Below are 21,381 nucleotides of genomic sequence, written 5' to 3' on the forward strand. Positions count from 1 at the left end.
AGAAAGCGCCTGAGGACTCTGCCCGAGGCCGAGACTGGACGGGGGACCCACCCTGCTTCCAGGAAGCTTCCGGAACTCAGCCAACCTGTTTGTGAGGCAGGCAGGGCCGAGGCCAAAAGACCCAGTTGTCTGGGCGTGGGGCTTGTGCGTCTCACGCTCTGGAGCCCCAGCTCCTTCCGTGTCAACCTGGATGGTTGCAGGAAGCTTAGTACAAGGAAGTTCTCCTCCCCTTTGCCCAGGGTTTCTGCTTGGAAGGGTTGTCCCCAGAAATGTCCACAGAGTATTCACAGGGTCGTTTATACTGTGGGCTAAACCCAGGGGCACTCTCCCTTTGAGCTGCTCCCGAAGCCCTGTTTTATATTTTATTTTGAAACAAGGTCTCTAGGTTACTGAGAGTCTTGGCTAAGTTACTGAGGCCGGCTTCAAACCTGCAACCCTCCTGTCTAATACTGGGATTACAGGTGCGCCACCACACCCCTGCAGTCCTGGGCCCTCACTCCGTGGTGGGTGGAGATGTGTCTGCCGCATGCCCTGAGATGATACCGACATTGTGCGTGCCAGACTGAGGCATGACGTAGCCAGGGGCCTGGGCGTGCCGCCGCTGTTGCCTGCTCTCCTCCTGGACCGGCCGTTGTTACCGCCACGCTCACTGCCTGAATGTAGGGCAGTGCAGGCCCATGATAGAGGATGGACAGGTGCCTTGCAACCATTGCAGGATGTCTCTGAACTGTTCTCTTGGGAGGGTGGGGTACTGGAGATGGAACCAGGGGATTCTACCTCCAAGCTACACCCCAGCCCTATTTTTTATTCTGTATTTGGAAACAGGGTCTCACTGAGTTGCAAAGAGCCTCATTAAGTAGCTGAGGCTGGCTGTGAACCGCAGTCCTCCTGTCTCAGCCTCCCGAGTGCTGGGATTACAAACCAGCACACCTGGCTGCTCCCGGTATTTTCAGTCCAAGATTGGTTGGACCCCTGTATGCGGCGCCCACAGGTCGGGGGGGGGGGGGAGTACCAGGAAGAATATTCTTTCTGACTCACATGTACCTTCTGAGCTGCAGGATTCTTTTTTAATTTTTCTCTGTCCCCTGAGGTGGAGTTAAGTGGATTTCTTTCCCTCCTGCACTTTTGGTCTTTATACTGTCTGGCTTGTGCCACTTCAGAGGAGGCCAAGCGGAGAAATCAATGGCTGCCTTCTCATCGATCCAGCCAAGCGCTAGGAGCTGTGAACTGAAAGCTTCGCTTGGTCAGAATCTAATTGTCTCTGGAACCCCAGGCCGAAGCTGGTGCCTGCTAGAACTCTCCAGAGCCAGAGCTCAGCCCAGAACCGAGCCTTCACCCAAACAAAGCTTGATGGCTGGGTGCAGGTGCAAGCCCTCCCTCCGTGCCAGAAAAGGAGCCCTTGCTTCTCAGCGGGAGCCGGGGCTGCTGCTCAGAGGGCCTGCGGGTGCCAGCCCCTGCTCTGCCGCCCCCGGGCTTTGTGTAGAAAGCAGGGTGGCTTCTGAGCCAGGCCCAGCCACCTCTGAATGGTGTTTCCAGGCACGCTGCCACTGAGGGGCGGCCTGCAGTTTGGAGTTTACGGTGGTTACCTGCTGACATGTCTGGGGTGGGGTGCCCAGGGTTAGCACGAGCAGTGCCCTGGGTCCCATCCCCAGCACACATGCGTACATACACAACGCCAACGTTGCTCAAAGCCATTGTGCTTCTGGGTTATATGAAAAGAAAGTTTAAAACTGATAAAGATTCGGAGCCAGCCTCAGCTACTTAGTGAGGCTTTCAGCAACTTAGTTAGACCTTGTCTCCCAATAAAATAGAAAAATAGGTCTGGGAGTCTAGCCTGGAGGTAGAAAGCCTCCAGGTTCCACCCCCAGTACTACAAAAAAAAAAAAAAAAAAAGAAAGAAAACTGATAAAGACAGTAAACACATCATGGTGGGCTTCCTAGAAAATTACTTTCCATGGTTAGTAACTATTCAGCTGCCACCGCGGCCTCTGCTCCTCCTCCTGCTCCGGGACTGAACCCAGGGGCATTGTACCTGTGAGGAGCCCTCTGAGGTGAACGGTCTTGTGAGGCTGCTGAGGGGCTTCCTAAGTGGCTGCACCTGTCCTTGACGCTGCAGTCCTCCTGCCAGGCCTCCTGCTGTTTACTCACTTTTTTTTTTTTTTTTTTTTTGGCAGTGCTTAGGATTGAACCCAGGGCCTTGTGCATACTAGGAAAGCACTTCTTCCCAACCCTTTTTTAAAAAAATCTCAGAAGGGTTAAGTAAGCTGTCTGGGCTGAGAGCATGGGAGGCCATGGAGCCAGGAACTTGCTGTTGCTCGTGGTGCTGAGGACTGAACCAGGGCCTGTGCGTGTTAGCTCCTACTCTGGCGTCTCAGTGGAACGTCTTTGTGGGCCAGTAGGATTCCTACAGGAGCAAATGTGGCTGGCACTTGTCCTCTGAGGGGAAGCCTGCGGTTTAGAAGGGCTTATGAGAAGCTGCCCTCCAGGGAGCAGCGTGGAGCCCTTGGTCAGGTCGTTAGGGTTCTTGGCTGAGTGGCGTTGATGCAGACATGTGCTCTCTGTGAGCACACAAGCTCTGAATTGCCCCCAGACTGCTCTTCATCCAGGAAACCAGCCAGGTACAGCAGCACACCCTGTCATCCCAGCAGAGCAGGAGACTGAGGCAGAAAGATCGCGGATTCGAGGCCAGCCTAGGCAACGTAGCAAGACCCTGTCTCAGAATAAAAACAGATAAACGGACTGAGGCTGTAGCTCAGTGGTAGAGCGCTCCTGAGTTCTGCCCTCAGCGTGTGCGTGCGCACACACACACACACACACAAATCCAAAAGATGAACAGCATTTTAAAAATCACCATGGAGCCGGCGTGGCGTGTCATCCCACACTCGGGAGGCTGAGACCGAGGATCGCGGTTCAAAGTCAGCCTCGGCTACTTAGTGAGGCCTCTGCAACTCAGTGAGACCCGGTTTCAAAATAAGGAATAAAATACAGGGCAGGGGGTGTAGCTCAGAGGTCGAATGCCCCTGGGTTCCATCCCCAGACCTGCAAAAAAAGAATAAAAAATGGGGCTGGGAGTGTAGTTCAAAGGTAGAATGCCTCTGGAATCCATCCCCAATACCACAAAAAAAAAAAAAAAAAAAAAAAATCACCATGAAAACAGATTGGTGTCCAAAGGTTGCTGAGAATTATTGTATTTTTTTCCAAAGAACGTTTTCCATCGTCACTGTTCATTTCTTGTTCTCCTCCCCGCCTCCCCCCGCCCCTTGCAGAAAGCAGCCTCCCCAAAGATCAATCACGCCTCTCCATAGGGTGCAGACAGTGCTAATTGGGCTCCAAGGCCGCTTCTTTTTTTTTTTTTTAGTTTTATTTTTGCAGTGTTGGAGATCAAGCCTAGGACCCTGTGCATGGCAGACAAACCCTAGCAATGCCCCCAGCCCAGCCAGAGCAGCTACTGTGGCTGGGGGTGTAGCTCAGAGGTAGAATGGCCCTAGATTCAATCCCCAGTATCAAAATAAAAAGCAAAGGGCTGGGGCTGGAGGAGCTCAGGGGTGGAGAGCCGCTGTGCTCTTCAGGCCCTGGCTCTCGCCGCGTGGACGCGCTGTGGTCCACTCTCCGCTGCAGGGCGTTGGGTCCTTTCCCCTCCGGGCCCCATGCGCCGGGCTCTGGGCGGCCACATACAGTGTGTGCGTGCCTGTGAGTCCCCACCTGGGGCACACACCCAGGAGCAGGCGGCTGGCAGACTCCTTGAGGAACACAAGGCTGTGTTCCGAAGCAGCGCTTCACGTCTCACTGCAGCTGGTCCACGGCGTGGAGAACGCTCGTGGGGACTGGGAGGCTGCCCTCGCCTGGCAGGCAGGCCTGCACACTGGGCCGCTGCTGCATTGCTGGCGGCTGGGATTTGTTTTAACCAGGCCTGATAAGACATGCAAACACGGAAATGACTGTGAGCTTTTTTTTTTTGCAGAACTAGGGATTGAACCCAGGTTCATTCTACCTCTGAGCTGTACCCCCCACCCCTGTTTTTATTCTTTATTTGAAACAAGGCCTAAGTAGCTGAGGCTGGCGGCAAACTTACGATCCTCCTGTCTCAGCCTCCCAAGTACTGACTGGGATGACAAATGTGTGCCACCACACCCGGCTTCAGACCTGAGCCTTTGAAAGAATGGGGTGAGCCAGGTGCGGTGGCACACCTGTAATCTCAGTACATGGGAGGCTGAGACTGGAGGATCGCGGTTCACGGCCAGCCTCAGCTACTCAGTGAGGGCCCTCTTCGACTTAGTGAGACTCTGTTTCAAAATAAAGAATAAAAACAGGCTGGGGTGTAGCTCGGAGGTAGAATGCCCCTGGTTTCAGCCTCTAGCACCCGAAAATGTTTTTTTTTTTACAGGGAATGTGTGAGGAGAGTGCAGGCTCAGGATTCCCGGGATTGGCTGGTTTGATTCCAGCAGGGCTAGAGTATAGAAGTGGGCCCGGGTGACGGGCAGGGACATGCCCCAGAGCGGGGCCTGATGCAGGGTGGTGGCCGCAGTCTCTGAGTGGCCATGTGAGTCCTTTGTGGTCTCCAAGAATTGAGGTGCCTAGGGAGGAACGGCCCCCGGGACTCTAGGCCCCAGATGTGAGAAGCATCCGGAATACAGAATAAACAGGCAGGGTTCATCTTTTGAGTTACCACTGTAGCTGCAAGTATTACAGAGACTCGATTTGTGACTGTCCTCTCCAGACAGGAAACTGCGCGCGTCTCCTGCGTCTTCTGGGGCCAGACGCCTATTTCCAGAGCTTTAGTGTCACCAGTAGTTGGTTGGCATTTTTGGAGCTGGCATTTCTTTATTTTGTGCCGTGGTGGGGGTTACTGGGGGTTGAATGAGGGGGCTGTTCTGCCTCTGAGCCACACCCCCAACACTTTTATTTTATTTGGGGACGGGGCCTCACTGAGCTGCTGAGGCTGGCTGTGAACCTGCGACCCTGTCTCAGCCTCCCAAGTACTGGGACCACAGGAGCCTGTAGAGCCTGAAATTCCCACAGAGTGTTGATAGTGACATTTTCTTCCGTGGACTCTTGGATTAAAGCTGACTTCAGGCCAGACCAGGCTTCAGGAGAACCTCCCTGCTGCGCCCAGAGGCGAGCAAAGGCCACATCGGGACGCTCGAGTCTCCGGCAGCTGCCTGGGTGGGGCCCCACCGCTATGGGGACGGCAGGAAATGCCCGCCCTGCGCTGTGTAGACTTTGCCTTTTGGTTCTGCCTCTGTGCCTGGGGATGTGAGGACATCTTGGTACTTTAGTCTCCCATCTTAATGGCGCCTGATAGCCACCTGGCACGTCCGTGCCCTTCTGCCCTTCTGAGCGCCACAGAATGAGCCGCCCGAGAACGCTGACCTGCTGCACAGGAGGATTGCGCAGCTGGTGGGGAGCGTCCTCCTTACCAGACGTCCTCGTCGCCCCTGCCAGTACATCTCCAGTCCATTCTGCTGTAGTCCTCCCGCTCTCACGGGATGATTGGTGCTGGGGACACGGGTGACAAAGAGCCGGGAGTCACGAGTGGGGCGCCGCTCCCTCGAGGGTCTCCAGGCTGCGGCATGCCGTGGCAGGAAGAAGAGCCAGGGGTCCGTGTGCCCTGCGACAGACCCCCGGCGGTGATGAGCTAATCAGTCATGAGGGCAGAGCAGGCACAGCGCATGCCTGTGTATTGGGAGGCAGAGATGGGAGGAGTGCAGGTTTGAGGGCAGCCTCACAAACACAGTGAGAACCTCACAGTGAGAACAAACATAGCAACCTAGAAAGACCCTGTTTGCAAACCAAAAATAAAGCCAGACGTGGTGACGCACGCTTGTGATCCCAGCATTTGAGAGGCTGAGACAAGACGATCTCTGTTATTGGACAGCCTCAGCTACTTAGTGAGGCCCTTTGCAACTCAGTGAGACCCTGTCTCAAAATAAAGAATAGAAAATAGGCCTGGGGCTGTAGCCCGGAGGTAGAATGCCCTGAGCTCAGTCCCCAGCACCCCACACATGCAGATGGGCAGAGCCCTCCTGGCCTAGTCACCTCTCACTTGGCCCCACCTCCCAGTATTGTCAAGTTAGGGATTAAATTTCCAACACACACGCTCTGGGGAATGCACCCAAGCCATCCACGTCCCCACCCGCACACTCAGTCACCCTAAATTCCCACCGAAGTTATCGCTTACTCAGAAGTCCAGGCACGCCCAGGAAGCTGCTGGGGGAGTCTGCTTTCCTCCTGGGCAGGCTCCCGTCCACCCCCAGGTCCACTCCCTGCTGCTCAGGCCAGCGCCTCAGCTGCCGCCTTCAGACTCCTGTGAGTGGGCCCGTCGCCCGAGCCAGGTCAGGAGGAAAAGCTTGTGTGTGGGAGGGCTCACGGGGGCTCAAGCCTGGGGCAGTCTGCCACTAAACTACCCCGGCCCTCTTTTTATTTTTTATTTTGAATCAGTTCTCACGGATTTGCTAGAGTGGCCTCGAACTTGACCACTCCTGTCTCAGTCTCCCCAAATTCTTTTTTGGTGGCACTGGGGATTGAACCCAGGGACATTCTACCTCTGAGTAACACCCCAGCAGCCCTATTTTATTTTTATTTGGAAACAGGGTCTTACTAGGTTGATGAGAGTCTCATTACTTGCTAAGACTGGCCTCAAACTCGTGATCCTCCTGTCTCAGCCTCCCAAGCACAGGGAATATAAATGTGTGCCACCATATCCAGTTTATGTTATTTTATTATTAGTTTTGTTTTGAAACAAAGTCTCACTAAGTTGCAGAAGGCCTCCTAAGTAGCTAAGGCTGGTTGTGAGCCTGCAATCCACCTGTCTCAGCCTCCCAAGTACTGGGATTACAAGCATGTGCCTCCATGCCCACCTTAGTTTTCTTTTTATAACCCAGGGTTATTCTACCTCCAAGCTACGCCCCCAGCCCTTTTACTGTGAAGCAGTCTCGCTAAATCTCTGAGGCCTTAAACCTGTGCTCCTCCTGTTCAGCCTCCCAAGCACTGGGATCATGGGCATGCGGCGCTGCCACCGGCCTGGTTCTGGATTTCTCTTCAGTGTTGCCTTTTGACCTTCTCTACAGCAGTCTTGTTTTAAGTTGCTACTGCTAGCCAGGAACTTGAGATCCTCCTTTCTCAGCCTCCCAAGTGTGAAGGGTGTGTGTGTGTGTGTGTGTGTGTGTGTGTGTGTGTGTGCGCGCGCGCGCGCACGCACGCACGCACGCACATGCATGCACGCGCATGTGTTTAGTGAGGACTAAACCACCCAGGGACATTCTATCTCTGAGCTACACTCCCAGCCCTGTGTTATTGTTTTATTTATTTATTATTTTTGTGATACTGGAGATGGAACCCAGGGGCATTCTACCTCCAAACTATACCCCCAGCCCTATTTTATTCTTATTTTGAAACAAGGTCTCACTAAGTTGCAGTGCCCTCACTAAGTAGCTGAGGCTGCCTGAGAACCTGTGATCCTCCTATCTCAGCCTCCCCAAACCTGGGATTACAAGCATGTGCCACCACAACGGTTGAAAACTGCATTTTTTTTTTTTTTAGGGTGTGGGGATGGAACTCAGAGGCATTTGACCTCCGAGCTACACCCCCTGCCCAATTTTTTATTCTTTATTTTAAAACAGGGTCTCACGGAGTTGCTGAGGGCCACACTAAGTAGCTGAGGCTGTCCGCGAATCACGATCCTCCAGTCTCAGCCTCCCAAATGCTGGGATTACAAGCGTGCACAACCACACCCAGCTATGAAAACTGCATTTTAAGACTGCTCCGAGCTGTGTGTGGTGGCGCACGCTTGTCATCCCAGTACTTGGGAGGCTGAGACAGGAAGATTGCGGGTTCTACGTAGATTGGTGCCTCTGCAACTGAGACCCAGTTTCAAAATACAGAATAAGCTGGGCGTGGTGGCACATACTTACAATCCCAGCATTGGGGAGGCTGAGACAGGGATCGCACAGGTTCAAGGCCAGCCTCAGCTACTTAGTGAGCATCTCAGCAACTTAGTGAGACCTTATTTCCAAATAAAGTACTAAAAAAAAATAGGTTTGGGGGTATAGTCTGGAGGTAGAAAAGCCCCTGGGTTCCACCCAGTACCACAAAATACAGAATAAAATAGGACTGGGGCTATAGTTCCAAGGTAGAATGCCTCTGGGTTCAATCCCCAGTACCACCAAAAAAAAAAAAAAAAAATTGCAGTTTTCACCCTGGGAGCCTGTTGTAAGGAGGCTGAACTGCAGTGGCAGCTTGACAGTGGTGGAGACTGAGCCCAGTGGGCAACCCAGAGCACTCGCCTGGCACGTGTGAGGTCCTGGGTTCCATCTCCATCACTGGAAAAAAAAAAAAAGGATTGCTTATTTCTATCAATTGAAAACATTTCCACCAGCCTGTAGTCCAGACCCTTTCATACTGTGACTGTGTAAACAGCTGGAGCCTCCGGTGCCCTTTGATGGTGGAATGGCGTAGCTGAGGAGCAGGGGCACCTGGGCTCAGTCGGCGCCTGCCCCGCCGTCATGGCCCCCGCGACATCCTGACATCCAATCTCAAGCTAATTATCTCGTGTGTGCAGCGCCCAAGCGGGAGTACAGGGCTCCCTGTTGGACGTTTCTAGATCATTTACGCTGATCACACCCCCTGTGATGACCCAGGGGAGCGTCGGAGGGCTATTTATTTATTTATTTTTATTGTCTTACCAAAAGAGAAAACGCTGTGCGGGCTCCGCACTAAGTGGCTGCCGCGGGGACCGATTTCCTACACTCCGGCCCTGCTGCTCAGCCGATACAGTGAGGGCAGGCGCAGCTGTCTTTCTAGAAGGATCCCACCGAGGCATAAAGCGGCATAGCCCAGCCGGCTGGTGGTGTGCCCGGGAGCCCAAGCCCCAGCATGGGGAATGCGCGCTCCAAGGACGGCGACGGGCGTGGGGCGCTGCGTGGCCGCCCCGAGCTGTCCTTCTACGGCTCCTTCCCCAGGAAGTGGAACGAGCAGGTGTTCCTGGACCGTGAGCTGCTGACCTCCAGGATCCTGTCGGCGCTGCGGCCCCAGGCCGAGCGGGGCCTGGGCGCCGGCCACCTCCGCTGCCCCGCCCACTTTCTGAGCACCAACTCTGTCTTTGGCTCCATGGCAGCCTCCCTGAAGGAGCACCCCAGGAGCGCCCTCCCATCCGATGGCAGCCCGGTCCCGTCCAGGAATGTCGGCATGACAGTCTCTCAGAAAGGGGGTCCCCAGCCAGCACCGAGCCCAGCCGGAACTGGGGCACGACTAGGGTAAGCCGGGTGGGGGCTGGAGAGCGGGGTGACGCGCAGTGTCCTCTGGGGAGGAGACGCTTCCTCGGGCTGGTAAATGCTTTTGGTCACCAGGTGACATCCAGTAGCTCCTGGTTCAAGGTTCCTGCCTTTTCGTTTTTTCTGGGGTGTGTCCGGCCGCCGGCAAGCCAGTTTGCTTAATGTACTTGGGTCTCGTTGTCAGGACTCCCTGCAGTACTCAAGACTGCTCAGTCTTATAACCCAGTGTCTGTGCCTTACTCAGCATCTGCAGGATGTTGAGGGGGAACCCTCAGTACGCCTTCATATCGGGCATGGTAGCACATGCCGGTAAGCCCAGTACTTGAGAGGCTGAGACAGGAGGATCGCAGGTTAGAGGACAGCTTCAGCGACTGAAGTGAGGCTCTCAGCAACCTAGGAAGCCCCAGTTTCAAAACATAAGACGCAGGCAGGCACAGTGGCACACACCTGTGATCCCAGTGCTAGGGAGACAGACAGGAGGGTCATAGGTTCAGGGCCAGCCTCAGCAACTTAGCAACACCCTATTTCCTAATAAAGTCAAATAAGAAATGTTGGGGTGTAGCTCAGAGGTAGAATGCCTCTGGGTTTCATCCCCAGAACTAAAAATAAAAAAGGCTGGGGTGTAGGAGGTACAATGCCCCAGGTTCAACCCCAGTACCACAGCGTACATATATATGTCGCACTGAGCGACATCGGGTAGAAAGTGGTGCCGAACCTGCACCGCGCCCTCACGGCGCCTCCATGGGCTGGCTGTGAGGAGACCAGGGCCTGCTTCCTCTAGGAAGAGACCTCCTCCTGATCCGGGCACGGTGGCACACGCTTGGAACCCCAGCACTGGGGAGGCTGAGACAGGAGGATCGCAGTTCGCAGACAGCCTCAGCTACGTATTGATGCCCTCTGCAACTCAGTGAGACCCTGTTTCAAAATAAAGAATAAAAAATAGGGCTCTGGGTGTAGCTTGGAGGTAGAATGTCCCTGGGATCCATCCCCAGACCCACCAAAAAAAAAAAAAAAAAAAAGACCTCTTCCCTCCCAAAGCTGTGTCCCAGAGTCTTGTAGAAAGGACTCTGTGGGCTGCAGTGGGCCCCGGTGGTCAGTAAAGGAAGCCCACGGTTCATGCCTCATAGCATGAACAGCCTCTTGGCTGTTAAAGTTAGTGATAATAGTAAGTCCAGGTCCTAATTTTTCTAATTCTTTTTTTTTTTTTTTCCTTTTGGTACTAGAGATGGAACCCAGGGGCATTCTACCAATAAGCCATACCCCCAGCCTATTTTATTTTTTTATTTTGCAACAGGGTCTTCTTAAGTTGCTAAATCTGGACACTAAGTTGCTGAGGCTGGACACGAACCTTCGGTCTCAGCCTCCCAGGTACTAGGATTACAAGTGTGCGCTGCCACACCCTGATGGCAGTGACCTCTGATCAAGGCTTCTCCCAGAATCTAGAAAGATCTCCAGTCATAGCTAAGAGGTGCATGCATAGATTAAACTAGAGTTTATGTGCGTATATATATGTATATGATTCAGGTTTTTTTGTTTGTTTCTTTTACGGTACTGGGGATGGAACCCAGGGGCGTTCTACCTCCGACTGTCACCCCCAACCCTATTTTTTATTTATTTTGAAGCAGGGTCTCACTGAGTTGCAAAGGGTCTCACTAAGTAGCTGAGGCTGTCCTTGAACTGTGATCCTCCTGTCTTAGCCTTCCGAATGCCGGAATTACAAGCGTGTGCCACTACGCCTGGCTGATTCAGTTTCTTTTTTTTTTTTTTGGTGGTACTGGGGTTCCTGGAAGCCCTTCTACCTCCGGGCTACACTCCCAGACCTATTTTATATATTTTTTGAAACAGGGTCTCTTAAGCCAGCACGGCTGACTTTGAACCCGTGCGATCCTCCTGTCTCCACCTCCCAAGCGTGGGGATGACAAGCGTGCACCACCACGCCCGGCTCTTCAGTTTCCTTTTTAAACAACCATTTTGATTATTTCCATTTAGACCAGCCACAGGAGAGATGGATGAAGCCGACTCTGTGTTTTTAAGATTTAAGCAAGCTACTGAAGACTCCCTCCCAACTGCGCCCTCCAGCGCTGAGTCTGTTTTTGTGGACGGTAAGGTCGCGTCGAGGCTCGGACGCCACGTGGTCCCCACTCTCTCTGGGGAGCCAAGCCTGCCTCTGTGCACCCCAGGGACTCTGTGCAGTGTCTGGGGTCAGCAGGCTCCAGGCCCAGCAGCCCTGTCCTCCCCCAGATCCCTACACAGCCTCCCTGAGGAGCGAAGTCGAGTCTGACACCCACGAATTCGAGGCCGAGTCCTGGAGCCTGGCCGTGGACCTGGCCTACGCCAAGAAGCAACAGAAAGAGGTGGTGAAGAGACAGGACGTCGTGTATGGTAAGACCCCCGCCGGCCCGCGCTCCTCCCGCTTCCTCTTCCTCTGTCTTTTCTCTCAATTCCATTCTGCAGTCTAAGTCCCGCAGCCCCTCCCCAGGCCCCCACTCACTGCGGCCCCGCCCGCCCAGGGCCTTGAGCCACCATGAGGCTGCGGCTCCCTGTCCGCTGGCAGGCCGCAGTGGTCCACTGGGCTGCCCCAACCCAATCCCGTTGACCCAGTGACCTGTCAACGACAGAACTGTATTGGGAGACAGCCGGGGACGCCCTGAGGTCAGGAGCCGCTTCTCGGCTCACAATGGCTCCTGCTTGTGGTCTCCTCGCCTGGTGGGGAGCGAGAGAGCTCTCTGGAGACTGTTTTATAATTGCTCCGAGTCTACTTAGGAGGCTGAGGCAGGGGGTCACGGGTTCGCAGCCCACCTCAGCAACTAAGCAAGGCCCTCCGCAGCTTAGTGAGACCCTATTTCAAACTAAAAAATCAAATAGGGCTGGGGTGTAGCTCGGGTAGAATGCCCTGGGTTCAACCCCCATGCCAAACGAGGAAGGGAAGGAGGGAAGCCGCCGGGGCAGGGCCGGGCCTGGGCAGAAAGTGCTGAGAGGCCGTCGGTGGGCAGGCTGGGACTGGAGCCAGCTCGTCTGCCGGTCCCTGTCCCCAGAGCTGATGCAGACGGAGGCGCACCACGTGCGGACCCTGAAGATCATGCTGAAGGTGTACTCCAGGGCCCTGCAGGAGGAGCTGCAGTTGAGCAGCACGGCCATCAGCCGCCTCTTCCCCTGTGCCGATGGCCTGCTGGAGGTGCACGGCCTCTTCCTGGCCCGGCTCAAGCAGCGGCGCCAGGAGGCGCTGGAGGAGGGCAGCGAGCGCAACTACGTCATCCAGAAGATTGGGGACCTCCTGGTGCAGCAGGTGCGTGAGCCGCGCTGACCCGCCTGTCCCTGTCCCTCTTCTAGGGGAAAAGCCCCAAACACGCAACCCAAGCGCCTCCTCCCGGCCGGCGGCTCCAGCCTGGGCACTCGGCTGCGTCACGGGCTCCTCGTCCAGACTCATCTCAGTCGGCCTTTGGTGTGGCCCATTGGTTTCCTGTGGGTCTGGGGATGGAACCCAGGGGCATTCAACCTCTGAACTAAGCCCTCTCCCCTGTTTTTTATTCTTTATTTTGAAACAGGGTCTCACTAAGTAGCTGAGGCTGTCCACGAACTACAATCCTCTGGTCTCAGCCTCCCAAATGCTGGGATTACAAGCGTGCGCCACCACGCCTGGCATCGATTGGTTTTTAATTTGGGGTTCCAACTGTTGTTTTTGTTGTTGTTTTTGATTGTTTGTAGGATTTTGTTTTGTTTTGTGTGTGTGGTACTAGAGATTGAAACCTGGGGCATTCTACACCCCCAAGCCGATTTTTAAATTTTTTTATTTGGAATTATTTTATTAATTACTTTATTAGAATTAGTTTAAAGAATACCCCTTTGACTTTTTCGAGGTGTACTGGGGATGGAACCCAGGGGCATTCTACCTCTGAGCTACACCCACAGGCCAATTTTTAATTCTTTATTTTGAAACAGTATCTCACTAAGTTGTAGAGGACCTCACTAAGTAGCTGAGGCTGGTGTGAACCCGGATCCTCCCGTCTCGGCCTCCCAAGTACTGGGATTCCAAGCGTGCGCCACCGCGCCCAGCAGCTTTCTTGCTTTTCTGACATCTGTGGCCTAAGGTTTTCTTTTCGTCCACCACGCCCGGCAGCTTTCTTGCTTTTCTAACATCTGTGGCCTAAGGTTTTCTTTTTGTCCTTGGAGATCTACAGGTTCTGCCTCTGGGAGGCAGCTGAGCCCCAGAGCCTCAGTCCCTGGCTGAGGCTGTGTGAGACGTGAAATTGCAGGTCCCACCAGGGTTCATTTTAGCACAGCCAGGCAGACTAGACGCACGCCCTGATGGCTCCATTTCGTCTCCGTGACGTTTCTGTCTGTCCTCTTTTCTGATAGTTTTCAGGTGAAAACGGAGAGAGAATGAGAGAGAAATATGGTGTGTTTTGCAGCGGCCATAACGAGGCACTCAGTCAGTACAAGTTACTTCTGCAGCAAAACAAGAAATTTCAAAACTTGATCAAGGTAAAATTGTCTGTTTTAACTAAAATCTCTTTCTCGCCTAGTGTTTTTCACAGAACTGTTGCATCTTAGGCCTCAAGAACAGTAAGGTAACACAGCTGAGATTTTCACAGACTGGCTTTTAATCACAAACCCATTCAGACATGTCAGTGAGCCCTCACCCTGCACGCCAGCATGTAAAACAGATCAAAGCGGAGGCTGAGGCGGGCGGGTCCCGGTGCACAGCCAGCCTCAGCAGCTTAGGGAGCCCCGTTTCAGAAGGGCTGGGGGTGAGCGGGCGTGGCGATGCACGCCTGTAATCCCAGTTCTTGGGAGGCTGAGACAGGATGGCAGGTTTGTGGACAGCCACAGCTACTAAGTGAGGCCCTCTGCAACTTAGCGAGACCTTGTTTCAAAATAAAGAATAAAGCCGGGCGTAGTGGCCCAGAGGTTGGATGCCTTTGAATTTAATCCCTAGTACCACAAAAATAAATAAATAAATAAATAAATAAATAAATAAATAAATAAATAAATGAAAGGGCAGCGAGCCACAGAACGTGGGCCCGGAGTGCAGGGAGCGGCTCTGAGCAGCCGCTTTGGTTCTCACCAGAGGTGGGTGTGCACCAGGTGGCCCCGAAGCCAGCCCTCCTCCAAAGGCACACGCTGCTCTCATTCCAGAAGGCTCTGGAACATCGCTGTCCACCGGCTCAGGTGTGTGCCTGTGCTGGGCAGCTGGGCAGTGATTCCCATCATTGCCCCATGCTGGTTCTTGTTTCTTACTCCTTTTATGTGTATTTATATGTAAGTTAACCCATTTACTCTAGGCCAAGGATGTCTCAGGTGGCCGTTCAGTTCCTCCTGCCTTCTGACGGTCAGAGCCGTGGTGGCCTGGCCTCGCATGGCACGGCTCTGCGCAGCCAGGCTCTTCATCTCAGCTCTGCCACAGAGGAGCAGGAGTGCTGGGCGTGCGGGGCAGTGCCAGCCTCGCGGTGTGTGAAGCCTGTGGGCGCCGCCCCGGCCTGCACACAGAGGACGCTGCTCTTGCTTCTTTCCTAACGGCTTTGCAGGGCGCGCTCACCCTTGCCTGTGCGGCCCCTGCACACGGCAGGTGGCCCCTGCTCCTGGTGTGCGAAAGCACAACCACAAAGCAGCCCAAAGAAGGTTCCGGTGTGCAGGGAAGGCGGGCGCCCCTGGCCGAGGGCCGCCGAGGCAGAGATAGGAGGCTGACCTGAGCATATGTCATTTTCTGTGTCATAGAAAATCGGCAACTCTCCGGTCGTGAGGCGGCTTGGCGTGCAGGAGTGCATCCTCCTGGTCACCCAGCGCATAACCAAGTACCCGGTGCTGGTGGAGCGCATCCTGCAGAACACAGAGGGTGAGGCTGCAGCAGCCAGCTGTCCGCCGCCACGCTGGCTCTCGTGGGAGCCTGTGTGCGTTTCCCTCAGAAGCCACTGTGCTGGCCCTGGGGCTCTCTCCCGGGGAGAAACCCCAGTCGCTCCCCGGGACGCCTGGCCCCGAACTCCCGAGCACAGGCCCTGGGTTGGTGTCCTTGGCCTGGGTGAGTGGGTGGAGGTAGGGCTGCTCCTGGGCTGCCCAGAAATGACCTCTGGAGCCAGAGGAGGAAGGCGGCGCAGCTCCTGGGAGTCCCAGGGTCACACCTGCTGTCCAGGCCCCCGCGTGAGAGGAGCCGGCATTGGGCCAGGGTGGAGGGATCTTCCATGAAGAACTGGGGGGACCCTCCGCAGAGCTTGAGTGCACCCTGGCCTCCGCGCCAGACAGAAGCTCTGCCCTGGTGAACACCACACTTGGCAGTTGCGTTTATTTGGGAAGCTCTCCCCCTCAGGGCTGTAGTTGGGAGGCACCGGCGGGTCCTTGGCCGCAGCTCCCCGGCTGCGTTCCTGAGCGAGGAACTCTTCCCGTGTGTGGCAGCCGGCACCGAGGACCACGAAGCCCTGACCCAGGCCCTGGCCCTCATCAGAGACGTCATCTCACAAGTAGACGCCAGGGTCAGCGAATGCGAACGGGGCCAGCGCCTCCGCGAGATCGTGGGGAGGATGGACCTCAGGCCGTCCGGTAAGCTCAAGAGCGGGCTGGCCTTCCGCAAGGAGGACGTGCTGCAGCGGCAGCTCCACCTGGAGGGTGCGCTGTGCTGGAAGACCACGGCCGGCCGCTTGAAAGGTGAGGCCAAAGCTGGAGGGGCGCGGGGTCGAGACAGGCCTCAGCCCTGGCAAGACCCTGCTTCAGAGTGAACGCTGAACAGGGCCGGGAGTGGCTCGAAGGTAGAACCCCCAGTTCAGAAAGGAAAACAGAAGCCAGGTATGGTGGTGCACGCTTCTACTCCCAGTACGTGGGAGGCTGCAGGTTCGCAGCCAGCCCCAGTTACTTAGTGAGGCCCTCTGCATCTTAGTGAGACTCTGTTTTAAAATGAAGAATAAAAATTGGGGCTGAGGGTGTAGCTCAGAGGTAGAATGCCTCTGGGTTCCATCCCAGTACCACAAAAAACGCAAAAGAAAGAGAAGAAAAGAAAAATAGCCCTAGTACTTGGGAGGCTGAGGCAGGAGAATCATGGGTGTGAGGCCAGCCTTAGCAATTAGTGAGACTCTTGGCAACCTCGTGAAACCCTGTTTCTAAACAAAAAATTGTAGCTCAGAAGTAGAACGCCCCTGTGTTCACTCCCCAGTACAAAAGAGGAAGGACACAAACTTGTAGATTCAGACAGAAACGTCCTGGTATTAGCCTCCTGGGGCCTGGCCACTGTCGGCTGCCCAGAAGACGCGTGGCCGTGTGACCGCTGACGCTCATCCTCTGCACTGTCCCTCAGATGTCCTCGCTGTCCTGTTGACCGACGTCCTTTTGCTGCTGCAAGAAAAGGACCAGAAATACGTCTTTGCCTCCGTGGTACGTAGCTGGTGTCCTCAAACAAAGGGGCCTGCTGGCCGGGACCTTGTGCGGCAGCCCCACTGAGCGCAGCGACCAGCCCACGTCGAGGCGCACCGTGGCTGCCTGCTCACCAGGCCCGCCAGAAGGTCCCAGCTGGGAAGGAGGAGAAGTTCCCGAGAGAGAGCGCGGCCGACGCCTCAACGGGATGTCACGCTGGCTCCTGGCCGCGTATCGGGACGTGTATCTGGCCGCACTGGAGCTCAGCCTTGGTGGCTCTTCCTGTAGCAAGCACTCGTGGGTGCTCACGAGCCCCAGAGCCCTGGCCAGAGAACCCCTACACGCGCACGTGTGTGTGTGAGACTGGGGGTGGCATCCAGGGGAACTCCACCTGCAGCTCTGTTTTATTTCGGTTTTTGAAACAGGGTCTCACTAGTTGCTGAGACTGGCTGCAAACCGTGAGCCTCCTCACCCCGTCTCAGTATCCCAAATACCAAGACTCCAGGCGCGCACCACTGTTGGCCAGCCGCTCCCTTTTCTGTTTTTATTTAGAGAGACAGACAGAGAATGTGTGGGGTGTGTTTTGCTGGAGATTGAGCCCGGGGTGTTCTGCTTCCAAGCTACACTCCCAGCCCTTTCTGTGTTTTGTTTTTAAACAGGATCTCACTAGGTTGCTGAAAGTCTGAGTTTCTGAGGCTCTCCTTGAACCTGCGATCCTACTGTCTTGGCCTCCCAGGTGCTGGGCTGGCAGGCATGTACCATGTTCACTGACCCTTCTCTTGCTGAGGATTTACTAGCGTTATCATGGAGGACCGTGACTTTTCCCCAACGAATCCCGACCCCAGAGCATCCTCAGGGGAGCCGAGCCCTTCCCCGCCCAGACGAGTCCACCCAGGACCTGGCTTCCTCCCTGCTCATCTAGGCCCTTTGTGTCTTAACAGCACAGGCCCAGTGCAGAATGCGCAGGTCAGGCCCTCCCACTCTGGGCGCCAGCCCCTGGCGGGCCTAGAAACCCTTTTGCCGCGGTTCCTCTGGAGAGGAGGCCCTTCATCACTGAAGTCTAGGACCCCACAGCTTACCCAGAGAGGTGCAGTGGCTTCTCGAGGCTGGTGTGGCTCAGTGGAGCCCTTACCCTGCATGCCCGAGGCCCTGGGCTCCGTTCCCAGCGCGAGAATGAGTGGATGAGTGGGTGACTTCTCGAGATGCTCCAGCCAGGCATGGTGCACACCTGCAATCCAAGTTCTTGGGGACTGAGACAGGAGGATTACAGGCGTAAGACCAGCCTGGACAACTTAGTGAGACCTTTCTCAGAATAAAAAATAAAATGGGGGCATGGCTCGTTGATAGCGCATTCCTAGTACCACACAAATCGTGTCAGCTGGGCTTGATGGCACACGCCTGTCATCCAGCACTTGGAAGGCTGAGATAGGAGTACTACAGGTTAGAGGCCAGCCTCAGCAACTTAGTGAGACTTTGTTTCAAGATAAAAAATAAGCCAGGCATGGTGGTAGATGCTTATAATCCCAGTACTTCAGAAGCTGAGACAAGAGGATTGCAGGTTTGAGGCCAACCTCAGCAACTTTGCAAGACCTGTTTCAAGATAAAAATAGAACAACCCTAGGGTCAATGCCCAGTACCAAAAGAAAAGAAAGAAAATCTACCAAGTCTGTAATCCCAGCCGTTCAGGAGCTTGGGATATTGAGGCAGGCATCTCCCTGGGAGCCAGGAGTACAAGGTCAGCCTGCGCAATACAGCAAGACCCCATCTCTCAAAGAAAGAGTCAGCATGGTAAACTGACACATAAAACAAAGCAGGATATCATCCCAGAAGTATTTTTCTCCCCATCTGGAAAAATACGTCTGCTTTGAATCGTTTGCAAAGAAACGGGCGCGTGGCTGTCCCTGTGGCTCACTGCGCCCGAGGCAGTGGGATGAACGGTCGCTCCCGCCCTTGCCCGAGCAGGACTCCAAGCCGCCGGTCATCTCTCTGCAAAAGCTCATCGTGAGGGAGGTGGCCAACGAGGAGAAAGCCATGTTTCTGATCAGCGCCTCCCAGCACGGACCTGAGATGTACGAGATCTATACCAGCTCCAAGGACGAGAGGAACACCTGGATGGCCCACATCCGGCGGGCCGTGGAGAGGTGAGCGGGCACAGGCCGCTGCCACACCCCGGGCTGGGCGGGCACAGGCCACTGCCACACCCCGGGCTGGGCGGGCACAGGCCGCTGCCACACCCCGGGCTGGGCGGGCACAGGCCGCTGCCACACCCCGGGCTGGGCTGGACACTGGCCGGCCAGCTGCGGCCTCCAGCTCCCCAGCTCGCTCTCCCGGTCTCATCCCACCCTGGCATTCTGTCCGTCCGCTTCTTAGAAACAAGCAGATGGCTGCTGGGCGCCATGGCACACACCTGTAATCCCAGGCGTGTGCCAGTGGAAGGCTGAGACAGGAGGCTCTCAGGTTTGACCAGCTCTGGCAGTTTAGAAAGATCCTGTTTCAAAGTAAAAAGGGGTTTGGAGCGTAGCTCAGTAGAACGCCCCTGGGTTCAATCTTCTGTTCAAGAAGGAAGGAAGAAAGGGAGGGGACATCCTCAGAGCAAAGTTATTCCCTGAGCAACACAGTGTAGCAGCTATGTACCCCGCATTTACATTGTGTTAGCTGCTGTGAATGACCAGGAGCAGGCTGGCGGCCACGCCCTTAATCCCAGTACTTGGGTGGCCGAGACAAGGGGATCACAGGTTCAATACCAGCCTCGGCAATTTAGCAAAACCCTGTCTAAAATAAAAAAGGGTTAGGGTACTGTGGTTCAATGGCAGAGAGCCCCTGGGTTCCATTCCCCATGCTTTAAAAACATGGGGGCAGGTGGAGCCATTCTGGCCCCTTCTGACAGCGCCCCAACCCATCAGATACTAAAATGGCCTGGAAGCCTCTGGCCAGAGCAGGTGCGGGGCCAGATGGATGTGGAGGGGGAGGGAGATACACACACGTGCATACACACTCACGCACACTCATACACACTCACTCAGGATTGAACCCAGGGGCATTTTACCTCTGAGGTACACCCATCCCTTTTTATTTCTTACTTTGAGATAGAGTCTCATTAAGTTAATGAGGGTCTCACTAATTCGTTGAGACCAGTCTCAAATCTGCAGTCCTCCTGTCTCAGCCTCCCAAGTACTGGGCTGACAGGTGTACACTACCATGCTGACCTAAGCTGGGCCTTTCCACATCTGTGGGCCCCTCAGCTGGATACAGGAGGCTGTGCCCTCCCCAGCGAGGCCAGGCCCCTCAGAGCAGGTTAAGGCATCCTGTCTGGCCCCACGGGGTGAGCCCAGTGCCAGGTAGATGGGTAGAGGGAGACTGTCCAGGACCCAGCCCCTGCCGGCCTCCTGCTCCCCTCCTGTACCCACTCCGAGTCAGCTCTAAGGGCGCGCAGCTTCCCACGCCTGGCAGTGTCCACTGAGCACGGTCTCCTGGCCGCCGTCTCCACGTCGCAGCAGGCACTTGGCACCTTCGCTGGAGGCTTCCTACATGGCGACAGCTCTCCTATCCCCTCCCGTCACGAGCTGGCTCTCCCAGAATCAGAGGCAGCTGATTCTGCAGAGCCGGGGGCCAGTGACGCCATTCGTCCTCTCTGCAGCTGTCCCCATGACGAGGAGGAGCCCTTCGGCGAGGCGGAGGAGGAGAGGAAGGTAGTGGAGGCCCGCGCCGTGAGGCTCAGGGACTTTGAAGGTGAGGGTCGCTCAGAGGCCGCGCCGTCCATCCCCTGCACATGAGGCGTGGCCACCATGCGAGCTGCAGCGCTTCCGTGGTCTGTCCGCGTCCTGCCGCCCTGTGGTCATTTGGAAGGACTGTGCCACGCCCTGTGGCAAGGCCTGGAGGCCGCACGGCCTGCGTGAGGTGTGGGACCGGGAGAGCAGGCCCGGCCACCACCCAGCTCCACCAGGCAGGAGCTATGTGGCCGCCACCACGGCGGCATTAGGATACTTCTATCACAGCCAGGGTGGTGGCGCATGCTTGTAATCCCAGCGCTTAGGAGGCTGAGACAGGAGGACCGCACAGGTTCAAAGCCAGCCTCAGCTACTTAGTGGGGCTCTCAGCAAATTAATGAGACCCTGTTTCCAAATAAAATATAAAATAGGTCTGGGAGTGTAGGCCGGAGGTAGAAAAGCCCCTGGGTTCCACCCCCAGTACCACCAAAAAAAAAAAAGGGGGGTTACTTCTACCACCCCAAGAGCAAACCCATCCCCACGAAGTCAGCCCACCCGCTCCCCCCACCCAGCGCCAGGACCCACTACGTGTCTGGATTCGCTCTTCTGGACGTTTTATCCCTGAAGTCTTGAGCTGTGTGGACTTTTGCCTGGCTTCTCTCAGTGGGACTGCTGCCCGCAAGGACCGTCCACTGTACGGCGATCAGAGCCCGCTCCTTCTCAGGCTGGGCAGTGCCCGCTGGGCCTGGATCACGCTGTGCCACTCAGCTCCTCCTCACAGATGATCGAGCGAGTTCAGTGTAGTGACTGAGGACAGGGCCTGGTCCCTGTGGCCTGAACCAAGTCTCTTCTTTCTCTTCACTAACTACATTATTTATTATTTATTCTGCAGTACAGGGGATGGAACCCAGGGGCATTCTACCTCCGAGGTACACCCCCAGCCCTATTTTTTATTTTATTTGAAACAGGGTCTCACTGAGTTGCAAAGGGCTTCAATAAGGCTCAATAACACGAACCATGATCCTCCTCTCAGCCTCCCAAATGCTAGGATTACAAGCGTATGTGCGCCA

At 55.3% G+C, this 21,381-nt stretch overlaps 1 protein-coding gene across 1 annotated transcript in view; it reads left to right on the top strand.

Annotated features, from left to right (window-relative positions):
- Positions 1–21,381, top strand: part of ARHGEF18 (Rho/Rac guanine nucleotide exchange factor 18) — a gene marked incomplete at both ends in the record, with an annotated part of 67,619 nt that overhangs the window by 38,920 nt on the left and 7,318 nt on the right. The window contains 10 exons of the mRNA XM_080715451.1: positions 9,113–9,251; positions 11,259–11,371; positions 11,511–11,651; positions 12,305–12,555; positions 13,626–13,751; positions 14,985–15,102; positions 15,657–15,905; positions 16,549–16,625; positions 18,567–18,745; positions 20,242–20,333. Of these exons, the coding sequence (XP_080571577.1) occupies positions 9,113–9,251; positions 11,259–11,371; positions 11,511–11,651; positions 12,305–12,555; positions 13,626–13,751; positions 14,985–15,102; positions 15,657–15,905; positions 16,549–16,625; positions 18,567–18,745; positions 20,242–20,333 (1,485 nt within the window). The remainder of the gene's footprint in view (positions 1–9,112; positions 9,252–11,258; positions 11,372–11,510; positions 11,652–12,304; positions 12,556–13,625; positions 13,752–14,984; positions 15,103–15,656; positions 15,906–16,548; positions 16,626–18,566; positions 18,746–20,241; positions 20,334–21,381) is intronic.

The sequence above is a fragment of the Muscardinus avellanarius genome (assembly GCF_963383645.1).
Source record: "Muscardinus avellanarius genome assembly, chromosome: 18".
Classification (NCBI taxonomy): Eukaryota; Metazoa; Chordata; class Mammalia; order Rodentia; family Gliridae; genus Muscardinus; species Muscardinus avellanarius.